We start from the raw sequence: 24,775 nt of genomic DNA on the forward strand, positions 1-24,775 counted from the left end.
AGTTACATTTTATTATAGCTTAGAGCAGTCTTAAAATAATACATTTACTCTTGGGTATTTTACCTAATATTTCTTTTGGTAAATATATTCCTGGAATTGATACTAAGCCAGTATTCAGCTACTATCTAATCATCATTGTCATCATTTGTCATTTATTAAACACTTCTTATGTGTCCAATATTGTGCTAAGCGCTTTATGTACATTATTTTATTTAATCCTTGCAGCAAACCTAGGAGATGGGTATGATTGTTGTCCACATTTTAACAGATAAAAAACTGGAACTCAGGATCACAAACCTAATAATTCATGTAGCCAAGATTCATACCAATGATTCAGTCTCACTCCGGAGCATGTGCTTTTCATGATTACATTTACCCTTAGTACTTCCTGAAGTTAAAAGTTGTGGCTTTTCATTTGCATTTAGATGATGTAGTAATCCCATGAGCAAAAGCAAGGAAAAAAATGTAATACCAAAACTGCTTTTCTATTCAATGATAAATTATTTTTAAAGACATAAATAGCAATATGCTTCTCCTTTTTATTATAAAGTCTAAGAATGAGTAAGATAAAGTTCTCCCAATGCAGTGTAGTATTGGGAACAATTTAATAATTTTGAAAAATTTCTTGAAACATACATTTTTCATATATATATGAAATGTCCAAAAATGGAAATTACTTCCATTTGTGTCTCAACTTGAGATCAAATTTACTTTTAATAAATATCATGGAAAAAAATACATATATACACATATCCAACGTTATCTATGCTAGCCAGTATATACTGGCTATATATGTGTATATATTATATATATATATTTTTTTTAATATAATGGTTAACATAGATAATATTGGATCCAACCACTGAAATGCTGTTCTAGGCAATGGCTGAAGACATTGTCATTTAAAGTAAATTGTTTTTGATTTTTTTTTTTTTTTTCTTTTCTTTGCGGTGCGCTGGCCTCTCACTGTTGTGGCCTCTCCCGTTGTGGAGCACAGGCTCCAGACTCGCAGGCTCAGCGGCCATAGCTCATGGGCCCAGCCGCTCCGCGGCATGTGGGATCTTCTCGGACCGGGGCACGAACCCGTGTCCCTGCGTCGGCAGGCGGACTCTCAACCACTGCGCCACCAGGGAAGCCCTGTTTTTGATATTTTAAAACGACTTTAGTTTGAAAAAGAATACCATGGACTAAATGTTCTCCAAATAAATCCACTGTAAATAAATAGTCTTCCTTTTAAAATCAAACATAACAGTTCTATTTACATAGATATTTCCTGAAAAAAAGGCAATAGCTTTTTGAAGAATTTAACTGTATTTTTTTTTTTTTTTTTTTTTTTTTTTTTTTTTGCGGTATGCGGGCCTCTCACTGTTGTGACCTCTCCCGTTGCGGAGCACAGGCTCCGGACTCGCAGGCTCAGTGGCCATAGCTCACGGGCCCAGCCGCTCCGCGGCATGTGGGATCCTCCCAGACCGGGGCACGAACCCATATCCCCTGCATCGGCAGGCGGACTCTCAACCACTGCGCCACCAGGGAAGCCCTAACTGTATTTTTTTTTGATAATTTAGAATTCCAACAAAGTCGAAAGTGAGAGTGGATTAAGAAAGGCCATATCTCATCTAATATAAATATATATTTCTAGGTTAAGGATTTGATTATTAAAATTTTGTGTAGCCTTCAAAATAATTCTTATATTTTACATTTAAAGAAAATGACCAGTTATTAACTCAAAAATATACAACAAGATACTGGGGGATCCTGGGGGAAAAAAAAAACAGCTCATTTGAATCTGATCTAATGTTTACGCTACACCCTACTGTCATTCAACTTGTCTTACCAAAATGTTTATATCTAGCTAATATTTTCAGTGAATTGTTGTTCATACAGAACTATTTATTAGGGTAATGATTATTCAAGTCACAGTAAATGGTTTATATAAGATAATCATCTTTCTAATGCTTTATGAAATTTGCTAGTATCTATGATTTAAAAGATCTCCACTGTGAAATTGACCAAGTAAGGATTTTTCACCATTATGTTTAAGAGCATATTTACAAAAAAAAAACTATTAGCAGATAGTCTCTTAACCTAGTAATAGCCATCAGGTAGTAATCATACAGTAATAATACTGGCTGCATTATTTTATATTATACCAGACACCACACATGTATTATTTCTAATTTTCAAAACAGCCCTGCAAGGAAGATATTATTTTCCCTATTATTTTATTAACAGTGTTTTAAAGGTGAAATAATTTGCTCAAGTTTACCCAGCTAGCAAGTTTTCCTTACTCCACGTTTTTCAGACTTCAAAACCTATTCTTTTTTACATTCCACATGTCATTAACATAAAGCATTTATGAAGGTTTTCAATTTATCAGAATATTTGAACACCCAGAACACCCTGCACCCTGGCAGATGACCATCTGATTATTTCAGTTCCAGAAAGTTTGAACTATTGTAAATAATAATGATTTTTTCTAGTACTTCTAGGATTCATCAAAATTCCAGCAACCATTCAGAAATTAAACTTGCTCTTTTCTCTTGGCTTTTCTTTAAAAAGTTAGTGTTTTAATAATTAGATTTTATATTATCTCTAGGTTTTCAGTGAAGCATAATGGATTAAAGAGAAAATTGATGCTACTAAAATTGGTTTTTATAAGTTACAATGGCAACTTCATCATACTTTTTTTTCAAATTCAGAAATAAAAAAAATTTTTCTTCCTAATATTAAGCCAAATGTTTATTTCCCAGATTTTACCTAAATGTTCTTCCCTGAGGCCATTCCTGTTGTGAAACTGTTTTAATGGTCTTCATTGGGGTGTGGTAAAAATTCTCTAATTGTCATTGCTAAAAACAAGGGTTTCATATAAACTGAACTTTTCTTTTAGGATAATTGCCATTCACTTTTGTTTTATATGCAACTGAGTGGGGTTTTGCAGTATCCTCTGTGGACAATTAAAGTGCTGAAATAGGAGAAGCGAATAATTGCTTTGTGTGGTAATACTGACAACTTCTGCGTATTTGTCAATCTGTGTTAACAGTATCGATCAGGATGGGATCCTCATAGAGGGGCAGATAATATTTCCACTAAATCTTCGGACAGTGATGTAAGTGATATATCTGCGGTTTCAAGGACTAGTAGTGCTTCTCGTTTCAGCAGCACAAGCTACATGTCTGTCCAATCAGAACGGCCAAGAGGAAATAAGAAAATCAGGTGAGTAAGGGGACTTTAAGCAGGAAGTTCCTCTAAATATATTTTAGAAGATCTTTATTTTTCTTTGGATAAATGTAAAATCTTTTACTTCTAAAAGGTTAATATATATCATTAAGACAATAAGAACTTCTGTACAGATTACTTTTAATTATATTTTGGTCTCCATTTCAAACTTCTTGCACAGAAAAGTTTTACAGAACTTATAGCTATTGTCTTACTAGATTATTTGAAATAATATCATTAGGTATTTTTTCAATTTTGTTATTTAAAAAGTAATTCTTTTATTATATCTTTACTGAAATTAAAGTGATGGTTAAGTGAAGACCTGAATTTTTTAATATTCTAAGGAATATGAAAAATCATATTTTAGAGGGGATTTTTCCTAGCTGAATACATTTTAGTAATTCAGAAAACACAAGAACATTACTTTTTTAGTAAGGTGCTCTCCCATCCTCTTGAAACTTTTTATAAATGCATGGAAAAAATTCTCAGTTTCTCAAGAAAATTTATAAATGTAATGTATGTTTTTTAGTGTAATTTTCATTTATCACCCAACCTATAGACTTTATGGACACCTGAGCTAAATTAGTCTTTTTTTACTCCTATTGGATCAAAACAAAACAATAATGGAGAGACCACAATTTTTTCCATGCAACTTTGTAACAGGACAATATGATTTAAAAACAATTATGATTTAAGTGTTGCTTACACAGTGCTTCTCTGGTGTACACTGGAGAAAAAGTTTTCAATGCTTAAAAGATGTCATTTTTATTTATGTTTTAGTAGTTATCATTACTTTTCTATTTAATTTTGTATGCACTTTTTCTTGACTTTTTCTTTCTGTTTTGTGTTTATTTGCATGCCTTCAATTTATTTCGCTTTCAAAAGGCCAAAGGGAATAGAAGAGGGAGGGAAAGAAGGGGATAAGCATGAAGAGATAGTTCATGAGGAGGAAGAGGTAAAGGAAGAAAGAATTAATGAGAATGAGAAAGGGAAAGAGATTACAAAAACATGTAATAAGGAGAAAAACAGAGAATCAGGAGACGAGGAAAAAACACAAGATATACCTGAACAAGGGAAAGAAAAAGAACAGTGGAATAAAGAGGATTTGCAAAAGCAATTCTCGCAAGATGATGACAGGTAAAATTTGCTCATTTTCGTAGACATTTCCCGTTAGTAATGTCCTTTCTCCTACTCTTAAAAACTATTTTGCCATTTACATTTGGTTTATTTTCTTGTGTTTTATCTTTTAGCTTCTAATGCAACTAATTAATGTTAGCAAATTATTACCTAACAGATTGATTTATTAAACAGTCTTTAATTTGTATACCATAGCTCTGAGAGTCTGATTTAATTGGGTTTTTAAGTTCTTTTTGACTAGGTGGATCAAAGGTAAATTTCCCTTTAGTTTTTTTAGCATGAATTACTGTATATCTTCCTCATTTGTAGAGTCAAACCTTTAAAATGAGGTTCTGAAGGGGCTGAAAAAATGTAGCCTGCACTATAAGAAATACTATATACTAGAACTTTTAAAATGAATGGCAAAATAGGTAGCAAAAAGTAAGCTTTATTCTGTCTCTGAATAAAGAAAAAAGCAAGTCCCTTGCCTGTCATAGTTATCTGGTGGGGTCTAGTGCAGTTCTGATTCCTGAGGAAGATTGTGGAGTAGGAACAGTGGTCTTTGATACTCTGAGAAGATAGAGGCCTTAGGGCTTATTAGAAGGCAGACATGTTGACTTAGCCCCCTCTAGAAATTCATTCAGCTAGAGAAACTGCCAGAGAAGGAGCTTTGAACAGGGGAAAAGGGAAGAAACATAATCAGCAAGGCATAACAACAACTATATTTTCATTTTCATAACACAATGCACTATGTAAATATGAAACCATCTTTACAGTGCTGTACTGAAAGTCATGTCGGCACAAGTCCGCAGTAGACTCCATCCTTCTGCCTGAGGAGATGAGACCTGTCTAGTTACATTTCTCTGAGACTGAGAATTGCAAATCATGTGCAATTTGGAGGAATTTGGTTTTCTAGTAATCCATCCAGACCTTGATTTTGTGCTAGAATGCACTTGGCATAATACTCACCCCGATTGTAAGCCAAATTTTGCTTTATTGTATCTAAATCCAATCTCAGTTTGTGCTTTACCCGGACTTAAAGAGAAAGATAATTGGAATAAATGTTTACCCCCTGGGTATACGATTCAGTGGTCTAATTCTGTGACACTTCACCTTCTGTCTCAGATTGGTATATTTAACTATATCTGTGATCTATGAAGGTTTCTATGTAACAGACACGAAACCTAAAAGTAAATCTTAAATTAGGCATATTTTGTGATTCGAGTCTAAACTAGTAATTTCAAGTCTATTTCGTTGTTTATCTAACTTTTGATAATTACATTACCTTATTAATGAAGAGCATTTTTCTGGTTTATTTGGCATTGGGTCGTTTCATCATTAATTCACAGAGAAAACTTTCCAAGATTTCCTTGGAAAGAGACACAGAGTTTCCTTTCTTCCAAAAGCAGAGCAAAATGTGAGCCTCTAATGTGTTTTCCATTCTATAAACTGTGTAAAGGAGAACACATGAGCCCCTTGGTGTCTGCCTGGAGCCAAAAGCCTATGTTAGCATATCTGGCTTGGTGGGGAAAAGTTTGAAGAAGATTATAACCTTGAGTTCTCGATTTTTTAATATTACTTTCTTCACCATTTTCTTCTTGAAAAGACCACATTATTTTACACAGGAAAGGGAAAGATGGTATATTCCTAGCAATGAGTCATCAAGGCATTGTACTCTGCTTAAGTAACTATAATACTTTCGCAACTGTAAACCTTAGGGGGCCAGGCTGATGTCTCTAGGGAACATATATTCCATATGATGGCAAAAAGTGTCAACTGCAATTATTTGTGAGAAAATGCTGGTGTTGCTAATTAATTATTGCAGCATAGGATCTTGAATTTGCTTTCATTTCTCAGAATAAAATGAACAGTCTTTATTCCAAGAGAAGCTATGTCTGAGTACTGCCAGTAACATTTCGTTTTGGTAGTTGATGAACAGAATCATAGATTATTTAAATGCCAAAAACAACTTACATGCTTATACAACATTATTGGAAATAATCTTATTCTATAATGCATCATTGACATTTACTTGTAATCCAAATTTTGTAAAGGAAAAAACTTTTTCTGACTTCAGGGTTTAAGTATCTATAGCAATGCTGGTATACTTAAAATTAACACAGTGACTACAATGAACCAAATCCATTTTAGTTGCTATTTTCATTACAGTAATTGTATCTCATTGTGTGATACAGAATTATGTTGTTTGTGTTATAGTAAGTCTATTAAAGTAAGTCTTCTGAATGTACTAGTAGGAAATGAATAGCAAAAAGTAAATTCAAAAAAGGTCCATTAAATATTTGAATATAATATGTTTTCAAAGTTGATTAATAAACAATACATTCACATTTAGCTATTTATATTTCCACACATGTATATTAGCCTGGTTAAATGCCCCCCTACCATTAATGATTATTTGGTAATCATTTCTAGAAAATCCAAAATTATATTTACCATTTAAAATATTTTTCTCACTCTCTGTACATAGGTATCTGTCTACATTATATCTATGTACATTTGCTGATTACATACCATATATATGTGGTAGGCTGGCCCAGAAAAAAAGTGTTCAGATGTAAGGAGAAATCATTCGTTCAACCAATATTTATTCAGAAAATTTGTCAGGCAATATATACTATGAACTGGGGGATAGAGGTGAAATTAAGCATTTCTAAACTTCTAAGCCTGAGGGTGAAGCAGTTTCTTAGACTTGTGTAGATGGTTGTTTAAGGATAGCTCCATATCCAGAAAATTTCATCAAGAAACCTAAACTAATTCACAAGGATATTTGATGGAAGAATTTGGCACAAGAAGTGGAGATCTTAAGTAAATCTGCAGTGGAAGATAGAAAAACAAATATTGAACAGTATAGTATTGTCAAAACCAACAACATTTGGTAGCTTTGTGATCAGATTACTCATCCATTCCCCCAGGTTCTGTTCTGGGCATATAAGAAAAAGAAAAAATAATTCAAGAAGCTCGTTATCTATAAATTTTCATAGATAACCAAATAAGATATACCGAGCCTCAACAGATTGCCTGCTTCTCAGATCCTCTCATATTTTTGTATTACCCAGCTTTCCTTTTAATGGAAATGTTACAGTTTATAATGAATGCACTGCCTAAAAACTTTATGGCTTCATTATTGTAAAACAGGTTCAAGATCTACGGTAAGAGTGAAATATTCACACAAAGATTTGCATTAATGAAGACTACACAGAAAACATTTTGAGGATTTGTGTGAATCTGATATTTAGCAAATTTTTGTGCTTTACATTCTTACAGAAGAGTCAATTTAAAAATGATTATTTGTAAGGCCAAAATATAAATAAAAAGTTTCAAAAATCAAAAAAAAATTTAGTTCTCAGGCATGTCTATAAACGGTATGGAATTATGTTTTCTCTTTTTAAAGAAAACGTTCTTGAGATAGGAAAATGTTTTAAAGGAAAAAGATGGCATCAGTTCAAATGTTCATGAATAGCTGTTTTTAAGACTTAAGCCATCTAAATTATCTAGCAAAAAGTTCTTATAGTCTTTAAAAGGGCAAGCAGAATAATTGTTAATGAAATATTTATTACTGCTAACTTACAGATCAGAGTTACAGATCAGAGTTAAAATGTGATAATACATTTTCCTGACTATGTAATATAACGACGCGTACCGCTTATTTACTCCTATGTTATAGACCTCCTCTGTTTTATGATTGTGCATAAAAAGGGGACTTTTTAAAAAAACACCAAATATCACTCTTAGAATTTTGATCATGTAAGGACCCAGGAATTTGCATTTTTAAAACAACCCCCCCCCCAAGTGGTTATGACGCTGTCCTTCCTCTCTTTTGGGTTGCTTATATTTCCTAATGAATACTACGGTCAGCTTGCCAATTTGGGGGGAAAAAGGCAGCTGCGCTTTTTGACTGGGATTGTGTTTAATTAGATCAATTTGGGGATTATTGCCATCTTAAAAAATGTTGTCTTCCAATCCATGAGCACAAGGTGTTCCATTTACTTATGTTTACTTTCTCTGGATGATGTTTCATAGTTTTCAGGGAACATATACTTCTTTTTTTAAAATTTATTCCAAGTATTTTATTTTTGGTGCTATTTTAAGTGGAATTATTTTATTAATTTCATTTTGAGACTGATCATTGCTAGTATATAGAAACACAATTTATTTTTATAAATTGATCTTGAAACCTGCAACTGTGCTGTATTCATTTATTAGCTCTAAAAGTTTTTAGTTAATTCTTTAGGATATTCTATATGAGATCATGTCATCTGTGAAACAAGATTACTTGATTACTTCCTCCTTTCTGATCTGAATGCCTTTTTATTTCTTTGTCTTGCCTAATTGACCTGGCTAAAACCATCACTACAATGTTAAATAGAAATGCTCATGGAAAGTTCTTAAAAGAAACAGCCTAGTAGAATTACTTTGCATTAGGTCTAAAAGCATTTTTGAGGATGTCTCCTGTGCCACTCATCCATTTTAGAATAGTCTATATGAAACTTTCTTTTAAAATTTTGTGAGCAGCTCTCTTAAAGAATAGATGTATCTACTTCACTGAAAACAAAACAATGTAATCCATTGTATGTTCTCTTTATCTAGTCTATCAGGAAGTTCAAGTTCATAGCCAAAAGACATGATAATTCCATTCAATTTCCTGAACTACATTATATTATAATCATTATATTATATATAATAATTGATATTTTTATTTTTGCCTCTTTTCTGAGGCTTTGCTCCTTTACGTCTATTTTATTACAATTGTGTTATGTAACTTTTTTAAAAAACTGCCTCAAATTGTATATGCTGCTAACTCGGAACAGTTTTCATATAGTATCCTGCCAACCTTTAGAATTCAACACCTTTACGTTCTCTTCTTGAAATGCTCTTTTCTCTGAGCTCTTGTGATTGTACATTCCTTTAGTTCTCTAACCATCTCTCTGATCACCTCTGTCTTCTCTGGGAGCATTCTCTCTGCCCCTTCCATGTTGACATTTTCCAGAATCCCATACTAGGCCTTCTTTTCTTTACGTGTTCTATCTTGATGCTGCCTTCTATTCCGTGGCTTCCAGTAGCATCTGTGTATTGATGGCTTCCAAAACTGTATTTCCAGCCCAGGTTTCTTCCTTAACCATCTGCCAGATCTATCCAGTCCTGTCCTTGCCATCTTCTTGTCTGTCCTGGGGGCGTACCAAACTCAGCATGTAAAATTAAATTCATCATACTGTCACGGAACAGGCAACTACATTTAATAACCCACTCCTCCTTTTGTGCTCTCTTTCTCGGTGGGTGGCACTGGCACCCTCCCATTTGCCCAAACCAGGAACCTAGGCGTCACTCCCTCCCTCCAATCAAGTCTTATTAATCTTAATGCTTAATTATCTCTGAAGTATTCCATTTCTCCCTAACCCTATATCTACTTCTATAATTTAAGCTATTATCTCTTATGGAGATTAGTTTAGTAGTTTAGTTTCATAGATTAGTTTAGTAGGAAAATCTTGTCTTTTAAAAATAATAGCCCTTAAATCTGAACTCGTTATGCTAATAGCATAAAAACATGAGTAGTCAGTTTTTCTGAAGTTGTTCTTTTGTGAATTGTGTACTTTTAAAAGATGAATTTTATGGGATGTGAATATATCTTTTAAAATGCTCAGAAGTTCTCTGCAAAAAAAAAAAAAAATCTGTAATTGGTGTTGCTTCTTCAGTAACTATTATGAGTGTAGTGGTGATAAAATGCAGATGATATTTTGTTTAAGGTTAAGTTTGTCAAGCATGTCTTTTTTCTCTATTCCAATACTTCTTAAGAGCCAACTTTCCTTAAAATGTTCATGGGGAAGCAGTGTGTTCAAGAAAGCACCAGGTTTTAGTTAAGATGGTAGTAAAAAGGGTTAGGAATGAGTGGTCAGGGGATAGCTTTGTAACAGCGCCACCTGGCGTTGCTTTGCTGCTGGTGTCACCACATTTTCAGAGCGGTCTTTACAGCTAACTCATAATATTTATACTTCAATACCACATCTCTATTCTTTGATATGAAATCGGAGATCAGTGTTAATTAACATTTACTCCCACATCTTACATAAATTAATAGACTTATTCAAAGAGTAATTGAAAGAGACCTATTCAATTTAATTGACTTTGTAGTGTAATCGTTATTAGCAATTCTGTTAATTTGTATTTCTGTGGTGACTGGTTATTCTATCCTGTTATCACACAGGAAATCTTATTCAGAGATGCCTACCCAGATTCATTTTTACTGATTAATTAATTGCATTCTGGTTAGAATAGCAATTTAGGATTATATACATTTAAAATGTCCATTAACATTCATTTACATATTAAACTTTTGTTTTCTAGCATTACCACTACTGATTAACCTATAGGTAAATAATGTTTCTATTTACCTATCTGCTATAATGGATACAATTCATTTTTATTTATAACATTGTTAACGTTTATTTCTAACATTTTCCCCACTGGCTGTATGTTAGAGAGTAAAATAAATTTAGTGTGAAAGTAGAGAAATAATTAAATTGGAATGACTTCTACCATACAAAATAATAGCAGTAGAAAAAACTGCTGCAGTAGTTTCCATCATATTCAATATTTATTTTTACAAGCCAAAAAGGACGATTAATTCACAACTGTTATTCTAGACTACATGCAATATTCTGACAGTGACTCCTAATAGAACTACAGGTATCCCTCAGGATGAACAAATTTAACATATAGAAATTTGATTTTTATAGAAATAATAAAAATAATATCAAGTTTGAAGTCAAAGGATTCCCGCGCATGAGTATTATTGTGTTAGATACCAGTATATCAGTACAGTGCGGTACTGTATGGTGTGGCTTCATTTTCAAATGCTGATTCTCCATATGGAAAGGGGGAGTCTAATCTTAAGTGATCAAAAGTCAAAAAAAGAAAATCCACAAACACCCATCCTGAGACTTTAGAACCGTAATGACATAATTCCAATCTTTAATTTTTAACCTTATCTTGATTTCAGTCTTTCACATTTACTGGCCCTTTTCCTCACAGGCTCTTGCTTTTATTCCTTTGTGTATATGCTCATGTTGCTTCTGGTGTCTAAAGCATAGTTTCTTTCTTTCTCTTTATGAGCAAAGTATCTGCCCATCCTTCAATATTCAAGTCAAATACAAATTCATCCAAGAGACACCTCCTCTGCTCTTCCTCCGTAATTTATCTAATATTCTTTTACAGTAACAGTTTCTCCTGTGGTGCTCATTTTCCTCCCCTGTGATATAGTTAATTATGTATGCATTTAATCTTCCATTGTTGACCATTAGTTAGCCTTTTGAGGATGTGTATTTATCATTTTTATCTTTTTGTTGTCTTACCTCTCAATATCTACAATACCTCACACATAGTAGGCACTCAATAAAAGTTTGTGCATGAATGTGTGAATCAGTGAGATCATAATAAAGCAGTGGAAGTTTAGAGGTGTGGAGAGCTTCTGACATAGTGCAGTACCCAACATGCTCATCTCAATCTTCTCTGACAACAATGACCAAGAGGTCACTTTTTTCCCCAATGGAAAGAAACCTATTTATTTCAGAAGTCAGTGGAATTTACTTCAGAGGAGTTTGTTTTATGACACATATATATTCCAGTCAGAAAAGATTTAGTTGGTTGGTTGGTTTACTGATTTGATATATGATGAATGATAATCATTATTTTATAGATAAAAATCCTGTATAAAGTCTAACAAGAATGGGAGAAAAACAGACAAGAAAAGATAGCAAAGGGTTCATTAGACAGTATTTGAAGATTAGACGAACTCATACCAGTCTAATGTGTCCCAAAAGAACGGTGTAAAATGAATTCTAAAATCCTATTGAAAGGTGCAAAGATGAGAGAAATGACTTCATTTGGGGATGGCAAAAATAAGAAACTTTGTAGATTAGTCTTCTGAGACTTTCTATCAAAATATTTTGAATAGATGATATGTAGCATTTAATACTGAAGTTATCTGAAGACAACTGCATATTTTCAGGACACTAAGTATTAACCAACTTAATTTTACTATTTCTGTTTATCATGGAGCATGAATTACTACCTTCCATGATGCACCTGTCATGTGCAGAGACTTAGCCTTCCAGTCTGGCACGTTGGGGATTGAGCTGGCTTGCTGTGCAAAGTTGTGAATAAGAACTTCATGCCATGTTACACTGACTCATAGTAAGCATAATGTCACTTACCCTCATCCAGAATTTATTTTTAGTATTATAAGTAATACCTAAGTCCTCCGAAAATATACATGAGAGATATATAGCATGACCGCTAAAACTTAGCTCTGGATTCAGACAAAACTAGGTTGAATCCTAGTTCTGCCAGTTCCTAACAATATAAACTTGGGCAAATAAAAAACACTTTCTTCACCTATATATTGGGGGTAATAATAATAATATTCTTGCAGGGTTGCCATTTAATAAGATTATATCCTGAAAGCTTCTAACATCATTCCTGGCACATGACAAGCATTTGATATATAATAGGGGTTGATAAAGAAAGAAAAGGAGAGGAGATGGAAAATACATTTATGAAATTCTCACTTTTTTAAGCTTTTAGATCTGCATATTTCATAGAAACTTTCCTATAACACTTTGCCAGATGACAATTCAGAATAAGACAGATCCTTCATATGTTTTGTACAAGAGAAAATAATTTCTGAAATGCAAAAAAAGATTTTATTATAAGATCATTTTACAAAGTAATAAATATAGTAGAGATTCTGGAAAATTTTTATGGGATGTATTTCATAGTTTGAAGTGATGGACCTTTAATGGTCTTGGAGTTAAAATGATTTTATTCCTAAATTGCCTTCGTTTATTCAGCCAATATTTTTGAACATCTTCTATATGCCAGATTCTGTGCTAAAATACTGGTTAACAAGACCTAATTCCTTCCCTCAAAGAGCTTAAAGTCCAGAGGGGAGATAGAGAATTTTAATATGTGATTTGATAATGCTTACCTTTAGTAAAACATTTAGAATAAGTGAACTGAGGCAGGAAGAGACAAGTGATTCTTTCAGCATTATCCAGGATAGGAAAACAATGTCAGAAGAAAATCCACAATTTCTTATAAGCCACTAACCATTCAAAGTCTTTCTGAATTAATAGCTTAAGAACATATTTGAAGTTTGTCAAATAGTTGTCTTAGCTCCGATGCAAACCAAGCATAAGGCTTTTTAAAAATCTTTTAAAAAATACAATAATTAAAACATTATATATTATTTTTCACTTGAGTCTCCTAGGTTCTCCTCCTTAGTTGTTTGGTTTTTAATCTTCCTGCTATGTAAATCTGAAAGGGTCTGTCTCTAGCTAAAATCAGTCAGCAATGTACGAATATGAAGTGTGAATACTTAGAAATATAAAAACAAATCTTTTGAATCAATGCTTTCCAAGTGTATTTCCAGAAATTCCCATGAACTGATGATTAAAAATAACTGGTTTTAAGGTCAATAAATTTGTACTACACATGCTGTCCTTATCTTCGAGATTCATAGTATACATCAGCATTCTGAGAAGTTCTGCAAAAAAGTTGTGTTTAAGCCAGCATTCCCCAAACTTTATGATGGACTATTTTAATGTAATGTTTTCAAAATGTATTTGGGAAGTGTGCTTTGATCTCAATGACATGCTTTAATTTTTCATTTCTAACTTTGGCTTTCATTCTCTCCGTGAAATAAATATTTTTATTTTTGCTGAGCTTAAGCATAGAATTATGGTACAAAACTTGGGATTGCCCAGAAGAGGTCCTTGGAGCTGCGAAAACTTACTATAAGGATTGATCTTGTCCCTAAAGAAGCAGACAGGTGGGACTAGGAAAAGAATTGTAAAATCAAATAGGAATTAGCAAATCCAACAAAAAGGAGAAGTACTATCCAAGGAATATGGATAAGATTTATCTTTCAAGTAATGGCAATGAGAGAGGGGATACATAGAAATAGCTTATATATTTCAGCAAATATCATGAACATTGATCATTTTGCTGACTTTTCATGTATATTTTAAAGTTTAATTCACTCTATTGTTTAGGGAATCACTTCAAATAAAGCACTTAAGCGGCAATGTAAAGAGATGGAGTTGATGAGTGGCCCATTTTATATCTTTTTTATCCTTTTCTATACTTGCAATAACACATTTGCTTGGAACCATTATTTTCAGAGAGGAAAGGAGATTACAGGTGTAGAGCTTTATTTATGTCATATATACGCATGTGTGTGTATATATGTATGTGGGTGTGTATGTGTGTCTACATGCCATGCTCTAATCTAGCACACACTTAGTAAAAGTCTCCCAATTTCCCTCTATATGAATTACTTCATCTTACTCTAACTTGATGCCTTCTTATTTCTAATTTTCTAGACTCCCAGAGTTGGTTTTACATTGTTATTTAATGGTCATGTAGTGCATGATTCCCATATCCAGTATTTTAGCACGTCATTAAGCTTTAGTATTTCTGCCATTAATTGGTATACATACTCTTCATTAAAAGAATTAAGTCTATACATTATATAGAATAAACAACAACCTTCTCTTTATGTTTAAGGATATATAAAATATTCATCAAGGTCTATCAATATAATAATCAGTAAATACTATAAGGGACATATTTATGTACTCGTTAATTTAATTATAGCTACTTCATTGTGCTAGTATACTTTCAAAGTCTCCACCACTTTATTGTTATATTGTTTTAACAAATAATAATGTTAGTATCATATTTGTAGAGTGCTTTATTGGTTAAAAACTGATTTTATATATCATACATATATCCAAATATGATATATATAAGTATATAATATAGTATATTGATGCATTATATACTTTAATATTATATGTATACATTATTTATATGTTATGTACACATTATTTATATATCATATATACATATGTATATAGGATGAGATTTTAACAGTAAACTTGAGAGGTTGACAGAGAGGTTTTTACTCTTTACATTTTGAGATGAGGATTCTCCTGGTTTAAGGTTCTGATCTGCTCTAATAAAATAAATTTAAAATTTGGGTTCAATCTGTACAAGTGGTTATCACTATAAAAATGAAAGGAAACTTTGATTTAGGCGTGCTGCTCTCAGATATTTAGGCGGTATTGAAATTTTAGCTTCATGGGAGCAGTGTCTCCATCTGTTCTGGCAGTGCTGTATCCCCAGTCCCCAGTCCCTAGTGTAGGCCCTCAACAAATACTTGTTGAAGAATGAATGGATCAACGAATGCCTAATTATTTCAGTATTTTTTAAAAATGTGTTTTTTGTTAAAACAGCTGAAAGGCAATGAATAAGAAAGACAATTCTAAAGAATATTTTAAAATATCAAATAATTAGATAAAATTAAGCGCCTTTTCCCACTATTCCTTTAACCACTATGAAATATTATAATCATCATATTCCTCTGCTTAATTACAATTTTTCTTATTAGTGATTCACAAAGTCTTAATGTAGAGCTTCTCTTTCATAGCTGGACTATAATACACAGAAAGCCACACATCATTATTGGAAGAGACTTTAGAAGTTATCTAGTACTCTGAACTTAGGAAGGAATCCTCCTGTATCCGTGGTTCCCAAACGAAGCTCATAAACATATCACTAGGAGAGCTTTTTAAAAACATAATTCTGTACCCTTGACATGAGCATTCTATTCCAGTATATCTAGATGTGATGACCAGTAACCCTATACAATATCATTAATGGTTGATTATCTAATCTGCCTGAAGAATTCGGAACTATCTAACCTTATAAGGCAGCATTATATTCTTAGACATCTGTAACTACCAGAAAGACTTTCCTTAATTGAGCCAAAACCTACCTGCCTCTAACTTTAAAAAAATGTTCAATGTCTTAATTTGGAGAGTGATTATAAAAGTATTTACTTTATAATTATTCTTTAATCAAACATATGTCTTATGCACTCCTTTGTATTTATATTTCACAACTTTAAGAACATGAAAACAGGATTAGAAGAGGGAGTTGTGTCAGGGATTATCATCTCAGAAATGAACCAAGTTATATTTAATCCACTGGTTTTATATATAGATACACTATATATATATATATGAATATATAAATATAATCTAATAATAGAATATATAAATATAATCTACAACCAGTGGGATATATATAACCAGCGTTGTATATAAATATATATGCATATGATAATTCTTCTTTGGTGCAGTTCTTCATGTTTTTTATAAATCTTTTATGCTCCAACCCTAGACTGCTGATCTCAAATTATGTGGGTTTTTTTTTTCAATACAACAAACTATTCCCACTATCAAATTTTATTGAGGGCTACTAAAAGATGTTTAAGCAATTCATTGATTTTTTTTAAAATCCACAGTTTTTAGTCTTTTACCACAGTATAAAATAGGATAATGAAATAATAGGTCCTTTATTTAAAAAAAATAAACTAACCACAAATAAGGGAAATGTCAAATCATGATCTGTTTGGTAGATACATTGTTATGCAGCTTGTGTAGTTAAGTTAATAAACCTAAATTTGTCTCTAACAAATACATTGTTCTGATATTAGAATTCCTAGTTTATGTCAAATTTTATTTCTACATGGGAAGTAATTTTCATGTTCTCCAAGTGTGTTTAAAATATTCTTACTGTTGTTTTAAAATTATTATTTACCTTTAAAACAAAAACAGCACATACCTAAGTGAAATTCTGTTTGGGCATTTTAAATGGTTTTTTTTCCCAGGATAAATGTTTGCCATGTTCCATTTATCTCTATTACATTTATATCTGCATTTCACTCACTATGAACAAATTGTTTCTCCATTTGAGGTTATTGCACAATTTAGTATTAAATCAATATATCATACATCTTGTATTGAAAGGTTGAAAATAACTTCAAAATGTGAAAATTTACCTCTTTAGCACAATTTTAAAACATTAAAAGTTTGTAACAATGATTTTTAAAAAAAAAAACAGGAATGTGAAGATGAAAGAGGACTCACAGGTGTTCATCTCTGATATGAAAGACATTGAAAGAATTAGTTAATATATTTTATTTAAGAAATATATAAATTGTGCTATAAAACGTTTAAACTAGTCTTTTGTGTAAAGTCAAATCTAGTCATTAGTAGTATTTAAGCCTTTAGAAATCTGCTCATAAATGTTAATATCTAATATTTCTGTTAGTCAAAGTAAGACTCCAGAACCAACTCCTTTACTTTGAAAAATCTGAGAGTTCCATTTTTCTGAAGTGATGGATTAGATATCCATGCCTTAATCATCAGGAGAGTTGCTTTGGAGAATAATAGACTAAAAATTCAATATTCCTACAATGCTTTTATTGTTCAATTTTGTTTTTTTCTTTTTTAACTTATTTAAATTTTTCATTTACATAAATTTCTAAGCAAAATATTTAAACCCTGATAGCTTTTTAAGTTTGTATTGAAGGATTGCAATTTTTTTTTTTTTTTTTTTGTGGTACGCTGGCCTCTCACTGTTGTGGCCTCACCCGTTGCGGAGCACAGGCTTCGGACGCGCAGGCTCAGCGGCCATGGCTCACGGACCCAGCCGCTCCGCGGCATGTGGGATCTTCCCGGACCGGGGCACGAACCCGTGCCCCTTGCATCAGCAGGCGGACTCCCAACCACTGCGCCACCAGGGAAGCCCTTGTGTTCTTTTTGATGATAGCCATTCTAACAGGTGTGAGGAGATATCTCATTGTGGTTTTGATTCACATTTCCCTGACGATTAGCGATGGTGAACATCTTTTCATATGCCTGTTGGGCATCTGTATTTTCTCTTTGTAAAAATGTCTGTTCAGGTCTTCTGCTCATTTTTTAATCAAGGGTTTTTTTTATGTTGAGTTGTATGAGCTGTTTATGTATATTGGCTATGAATCCCTTATCAGTCGTATCATTTGCAAATATCTTCTCCCATATTCCGTAGGTTGTCTTTTCATTTTGTCAATGGTTTCCTTTGCTGTGCAAAAGCCTTTAAGTTTAGTTAGGTCTCACTTATTTATTTTTGCTTTTAATTGCTTTAGGAGATGGATCCAAAGATATATTGCTACAATTTTTGTGGAAGAGTGTTCTTTGTTTTCCTCTAGGAGTTTTATGGTTTCCAGTCTTACATTTAGGTCTTTAATCCATTTTGAGTTTATTTTTGTATATGGTGTTAGAGAATGTTCTAATTTCATTAGTTTACATGTAGCTGTCCAGTTTTCCCAGCACCACCTATTGAAGAGACTATCTTTTCTCCATTGTACATTCTTGCCTCCTTTGTCACAGATTAATTAACCATAAATGTGTGGGTTTATTTCTGGGCTCTCTATTCAGCCCCATTAATCTATGTGTCTGTTTTTGTGCTGGTACCATTGTGTTGATTACTATAGCTTTTTAGTAATAGCCTGAAGTCAGGGAGCGTGTTTTCTCCAGCTCTGTTTTTCTTCTCAAGATTGTTTTGGCTATTTGAGGTCTTTCGTGTTTCCATACAAATTTTAAAATTATTTGCTCTAGTTCTATGAAAAATGCCATTGGTATTTTGATAAGGATTGCATTGAATTTGTAGATTGCCTTGGGTAGTATGGTCATTTTAACAATATTAATTCTTCCAATCCAAGAACATGATATATCTTTTCATCTGTTTGTGTCATCTTCAGTTTCTTTCATCAGTGTCATAGTTTTCCAAGTACAGGTCTTTTACCTCCATAGGTAGATTTATTCCTAGGTATTTTATTCTTTTGATGCAGTGGTAAACAGGATTGTTTTGTTTATTTCTCTTTCTGATAGTTCGTTGTTAGTGTATAGAAATGCAACAGATTTCTGTATATTAATTTTTTATCCTACAACTTTACCAAATTCATTGATGAACTCCAGTAGTTTTCTGGTGGCATTTTTAGGATTTTCTGTGTAAAATATTATGTCATCTGCAAACAGTGACAAGTTTTACATCTTACTTTCCAATTTAGATTACTTTTATTAGGACAAAATCTTTCACTTTTCCTCCTGACAATGTAGAAACAATTGCTCAGTGTTTCTGGTATTGACAAACTAGAAACAAACTATCTAGAATTGTAATTAGTTACAATTTACTCTCATGCTTTACCAGAAATAGGAAAGTACCATAAAAACTACCTACACCAGGATAACTGCGATTTCTTCTAAAGGCAACCTTCACAGAATTTTCTGCAGACTTATTAAGTGTAATTTCTGTGACTCCTACAGTTATAGTGTTCTAATACTAGTCTGGGGATCTTAAAGTCAAAAGGCTTAACAGGACCAAGTAGGTAATATGCGTGATTAAAATCAGATTTAAGGACGAGGTAGTGTTGGTACTCTGGCCAACTGGAAAGCGCATGCTCCCTTTGAAGGGGGAAATTGCTGCTCGACTTCAGCCAGTTGTTGGCACACAGGCGTGCAGGCGGTATTGCCAGATCTCATGTTTCAGGAAACCAAGACCCCTAATTCTTACATTAACTTTGTAAACCACTCTTCTGGACAAAGAAGGTGTACATCAGTGGGCCAGATCTGCTGGATGGGCCACAAGTTTGCAGCTGAAATAGTAATTATTGTTAAAATAATGACCATGAGTTACTAAAAGTTCCAAATGGTCAAAAAAGGAATAAATTACATTCTTCATATTGTTCTAAGAAAACTGCTCATGTGTTTTAGAACATTCTTTAGTAATGTATATACAGATTAATCAGAATATTGCATTTCTAAAATATTCATGTTAATGATTAGATAGGTAAGTTGATAGGTAGGTAAGTAGGTAGAGAGAGAGATGTTATAAACAAATTAAACTCATTTTTCTCTGATAACAAGCAAAATAATAGGATGTTATATGGAATTATTGTGTATAATACTGTAAAGTCCTTAACAGATACAAAAGGAAGTTCTGTAATGGATTTTAAGTGTATAGGAATGGAGCTAATTATAGAAATGCTAAATAAGCATAAATAAATGATGCTGCCCATGTGAAAAACTGTGTTTTCTATATTTTATAATATGACTACTAGATTAAGGGGAAATTAAATTAAGCTTTATCGAGATTGTTAGAAAATGAAAACAGTTAAATTCTAAAAATTGTTTTAATAAAAGCAGCTCTTTAAAATGCAAAATTCAATAACTATTCTTGATTGATTTAGGGTTCATATGGTATACAGTGAGATAAACTGAATTTGATACTTTTAGCTAGTAGTTTTGGAATTTAGGAGATACTATTTAATTTACCATGAAAGAGAATGGTTTCCATTTTGTTTTTAACTCTGATCAAATGTGTGTCTAAAACCAAATAGGCATGGCATATTGCAACGTAGTAATTGTTATTATTTATAAAGATAAATAAGATTCCTTTAAAAAAAAAAGACCAATTTTTCTATTGTTCTAACAAGTATAAACAGTATATCTCTCATAATATACTTCTCAGATTTATTTTTTAAATGATAAAGACCTTTTCTTAATCACTCTAAGTATAATAAAATATTGCATGAATTTGGAGTAATTCAGTAACTGAATAACATCAATAACTGTGCTTTGGCAATCTGCTCACAGCTTTGCCATCTTTTTTTTTTTTTTTGATCTAGTAACTCAGAAATTTATTTATGCAAGTTTAATACAGCTTTGTCCAAAATTCATCACACTGTACATGTTAATATTTAAATTATATAAATGATATATATGAGCATACAGTGTGTATATTGGCATATTTTCTTTATTTCATGGATATAATCTAATGCATTCAAACAGGTTTACAGTTTTAGGGTAATGGAACTCTAAATTTTTGTAGGAATATATACCTTTGAAAGAAAACTTGTCTTTGAGAATTTCCAGAGAATGTAACTATGCGCAAAATAATACTTACATTTTCTATTGATTGATTATGCAGAGTATTATCTTCTGCTTTAATCAACAAAACCCAATATCGTAAGATAAGCATTTGGGAAATTTTGTCTTCTCTCTTATACTGAATTCTGAGATCTCTACATAGCCTTATCAAATTTCTGGTTCCACTCAGGCTGCTCAATATCTGTACACATTTAAATATCTAAATGTATAATTTAAGGGAATTCTTAAGTTTTTGAATTGACTTCCTACTGGGACATTTATATTATGATTACACAGATTGTTTAGAATCATGTGAAGAGCACGGTAGAAATGGATTGCAGTTCTGGACAGAATATGCTATGAACTTCTATTGGCATTGGCTACTGAAGATTTCAGTAGAAGAAATGAATTATGAGAAGAAAGTAAAAATACTTCCAGTGACTAAGAAACCTATCCCAATGATAGAGGAGTTTCCTTTTCTTAACTCTATTTTATCTGTTTATTATGATAGATAAGAAATTTTAAAATTTTAAAATTCTTTATGTAGTATGAGAGTTACGTGTTACTATGAAGAAAGAACTTTATAAGGAAGAAGTTTATGAGAATGTCATAGGAAAAAACTTGATAAGAAGAGTCACTCTATTTCCAGTTGATAATTATAAATTCCTAGGTTAAAGTTTCATGGTTAATGTACATAAAACATATTTTTAAAAATTATTGTATAGAACCAGAACTTTGTATGTGCTTATAGTATTTTAGGCATGCTATGTGTGTGTGTGTGTGTGTATATATATATATATATATATATATATATATATATATATATGTAGCAGTTAAAGAAAAATGCTTGGCAAAATATACTTTACCCATAAGTTTGAAGAGTAAAATTTTCAAATAAGTTCAAAATGCCCCGGTGTTCACTTATTCATTAGGGTAAGATTGTCTAAATGTTAATTTTAAAAAAATATTTTTAAATTAAAAAATTATGGTATGTTATTCATTTTTGCTGACTTCTAATTTCCATTTCCCAGTGTTCTCTCTGAAACAAAATTTTCAGCACAAATAAAGCGTGTCTGTTCTGGCCGTCAGCTTCTACTTGATTGGTGTCTGAATCAAGTGCTCCCAGGTTGAAGCTGAATAAGGGCAATTTAATCATTCTTGCCTGTCATATTGCTGCAGTCTTACTCAAAATAAAACCAATGGTGACTGAAAAATTGCAGTGACCTAGAGCCCGCAAAAGTGGCACACCCTTATCTTTTGATTGAACAGCAAAAGCAAGTGCATATATGGACAGAAATTTTGATTGAGATTAATATTCTGTCATGTTTAATAAAAGATTATTTTGGAACTCTATTTTTACTTAAGCATAGTAAAGCTCTTGTATTTTTAACAAATGTGGAGCACATTGTGATAAGCAGAGTTAATGTCCAATAATTTTCCTAGCACATTTCCATATGTTGTAGTAGAAACAGCATTCAATTGGATAGATTCTAATTCCATCTGGCTATTGGTACTCGGTGAGACCTGGGGCAAGTATTTTCATTTCTCAGTTTTTGCAGTCATACAGAGAGCCAACCAGGTGATCTTCAAGTCTCTTTCACCTACTGAACTCAGATTTTTATCATAATTTTAACTTTTTTTTTTTTTTTTGCGGTATGCAGGCCTGTCATTGTTGTGGCCTCTCCCGTTGCAGAGCACAGGCTCTGGACGCACAGGCCCAGCGGCCATGGCTCACAGGCCCAGCCGCTCCGCGGCATGTGGGATCTTCCCAGACCGGGGCACGAACCCGTGTCCCCTGCATCGGCAGGCGGACTCTCAACCACTGCGCCACCAGGGAAGCCCCCATAATTTTAACTTTTAAGTAACAATTAATGTAAGCATTTAACAATCTAAACTCCAAAGAATATGAGCTAGATCATAATTTATAACTTTGAAAAATGAATATTTTTTGCTTTTACCCAACAATATAAAGCATATTTATATTATAATTTGAATGAGCCATTTAATAACTCAATTAGTTATTGATAATTTCTTGAAAAAGTATCTAGTAACTTTTTCATCTGTGTTTTCTTCCCCATTTTATAATTTTGAGATGTGTTTCTAGACTGTGCTGTTCATGAGCGTGAAGACAATGTATTAGTCATTACTGTATCCATCAACCAAAAATAGTAATTCATTCTCATTGAGAACTGTGTATTGCCTTAGATTAAACTTATTAACTAAAAAAGTTAAAGGCTATTCTTATTCACTCTTTTGGTTCATTTTATAACACAGAATGTATAATCAAATTAAGCACTGATTTTTATTTAAAACTTTTTAAACAAGTTTTCTAGGGAAAAACATTGGGATATTAATCTTACAATAGGCAGCAACAGTACTGTAAAACTAAAATACAAAAAGGAGGAGGAGGAAAAAAGGAAAAGACCTAAAAAATATCACATTTTAAAGTGTCCAGACATAATGAATTCCATTGCGTTGTGGGGGAAATATCGCTGCATATAGGTACATGAAGGATCCAGTCCTTTCCCTCTAGTCACCACTGAAATGTAGAAAGAAATGAACATGTAGATTAACTAAGTGGCCCCTCTCCTTAACAGTATTTGACAGGCGAATGGACTAATTAACTTCCTTCTTTCTTGCCTTCTTTCTTCCCACATCCTCTCCTCTCTTTCTCTCTTTCCCTCCTTTTGTTTCTCCAGCCATTTTTTCAGTTGCTACATTTTGGCAATTGTGATAATTCCTGGAGAGGTACTGAGATGTATGAAAACAGTTCTTAATTTGAGGAAGTCAAAGCTAGTGGAGGACGTGGACACTTGAATAACTACAACACACTATTATAACTGCTATTATAAAGATATATTCAATAATTGAATATTTCATAGTTACATATATTAAATATTATAAAGTTGCACATATTAAATAATCAATGATTCCTCCTTTTCCTTATGTAAGGAAGTATAAAGGGAAGACACACCAGTCAAGTTCTAAAGAGCAAATGCCCATTCCCAGTTTTACCATATTTCAGCATTTGCTTTATTACCTCAGAGTATTACTATTCCAATTAATCTGAAAATGGAGTTAGTTTGGTTTTAATAAGGTGCTGGACTGGAGAGATAGCAAGAAGGGCCAAGAAGGGAAAAATCCAAGACTATTACAAAAAATTAGTCAATAGGGTTTGATGATTGATTGGATTACTTCATTCATTTATTCAACAAATATTTATTGAGTGCTTATTAAATGCCAGGCCCTATATGCTTGGGATACAGTAATGAACTAACAGACAAAATTCCCACCATCATGGAGCTTGTATTCTGATGGAGGAGACTGACAAAGAAGTAAATATACTGGATGTGAGATGATGAGAGGCGAGGAGGACAGTAGTGCGCTAAAGGAGATGGAAACGTTGCCTCAATGCCCAGAGAACAGGGGAAGATCTGAATCCAGAAAGTTAGTGCAGGTTTGAGGATTCTGAGCTTTGTGTGGTGACTGAAATCAACAGGGATGAAGGGAATAGATAGTGAGATTAGTCCTGATAGCAGGGGTGAGGCTGTTTGCTGGAGTTGGGGTTTCTCAGCAGGAGCACACAGAGTTCCAGGGCCCACTTCCCTCAA

The 24,775-nt window shown here is 32.7% G+C and overlaps 1 protein-coding gene across 2 annotated transcripts in view; it reads left to right on the forward strand.

Annotated features, from left to right (window-relative positions):
• Positions 1-24,775, forward strand: part of RIMS2 (regulating synaptic membrane exocytosis 2) — a 626,602-nt gene that overhangs the window by 501,130 nt on the left and 100,697 nt on the right. The window contains exon 30 of one of the 2 annotated variants that reach the window (XM_033842900.2): positions 3,041-3,213. In XM_033842900.2, coding sequence (XP_033698791.1) covers positions 3,041-3,213 — 173 coding nt within the window. Of the gene's footprint in view, positions 1-3,040; positions 3,214-4,150; positions 4,354-24,775 lie in introns of those variants that run through there. The other variant, XM_073794656.1, reaches the window with a different exon arrangement.

The sequence above is a fragment of the Tursiops truncatus genome, chromosome 17 (genome assembly GCF_011762595.2).
Source record: "Tursiops truncatus isolate mTurTru1 chromosome 17, mTurTru1.mat.Y, whole genome shotgun sequence".
In the NCBI taxonomy this organism is placed as follows: domain Eukaryota; kingdom Metazoa; phylum Chordata; class Mammalia; order Artiodactyla; family Delphinidae; genus Tursiops; species Tursiops truncatus.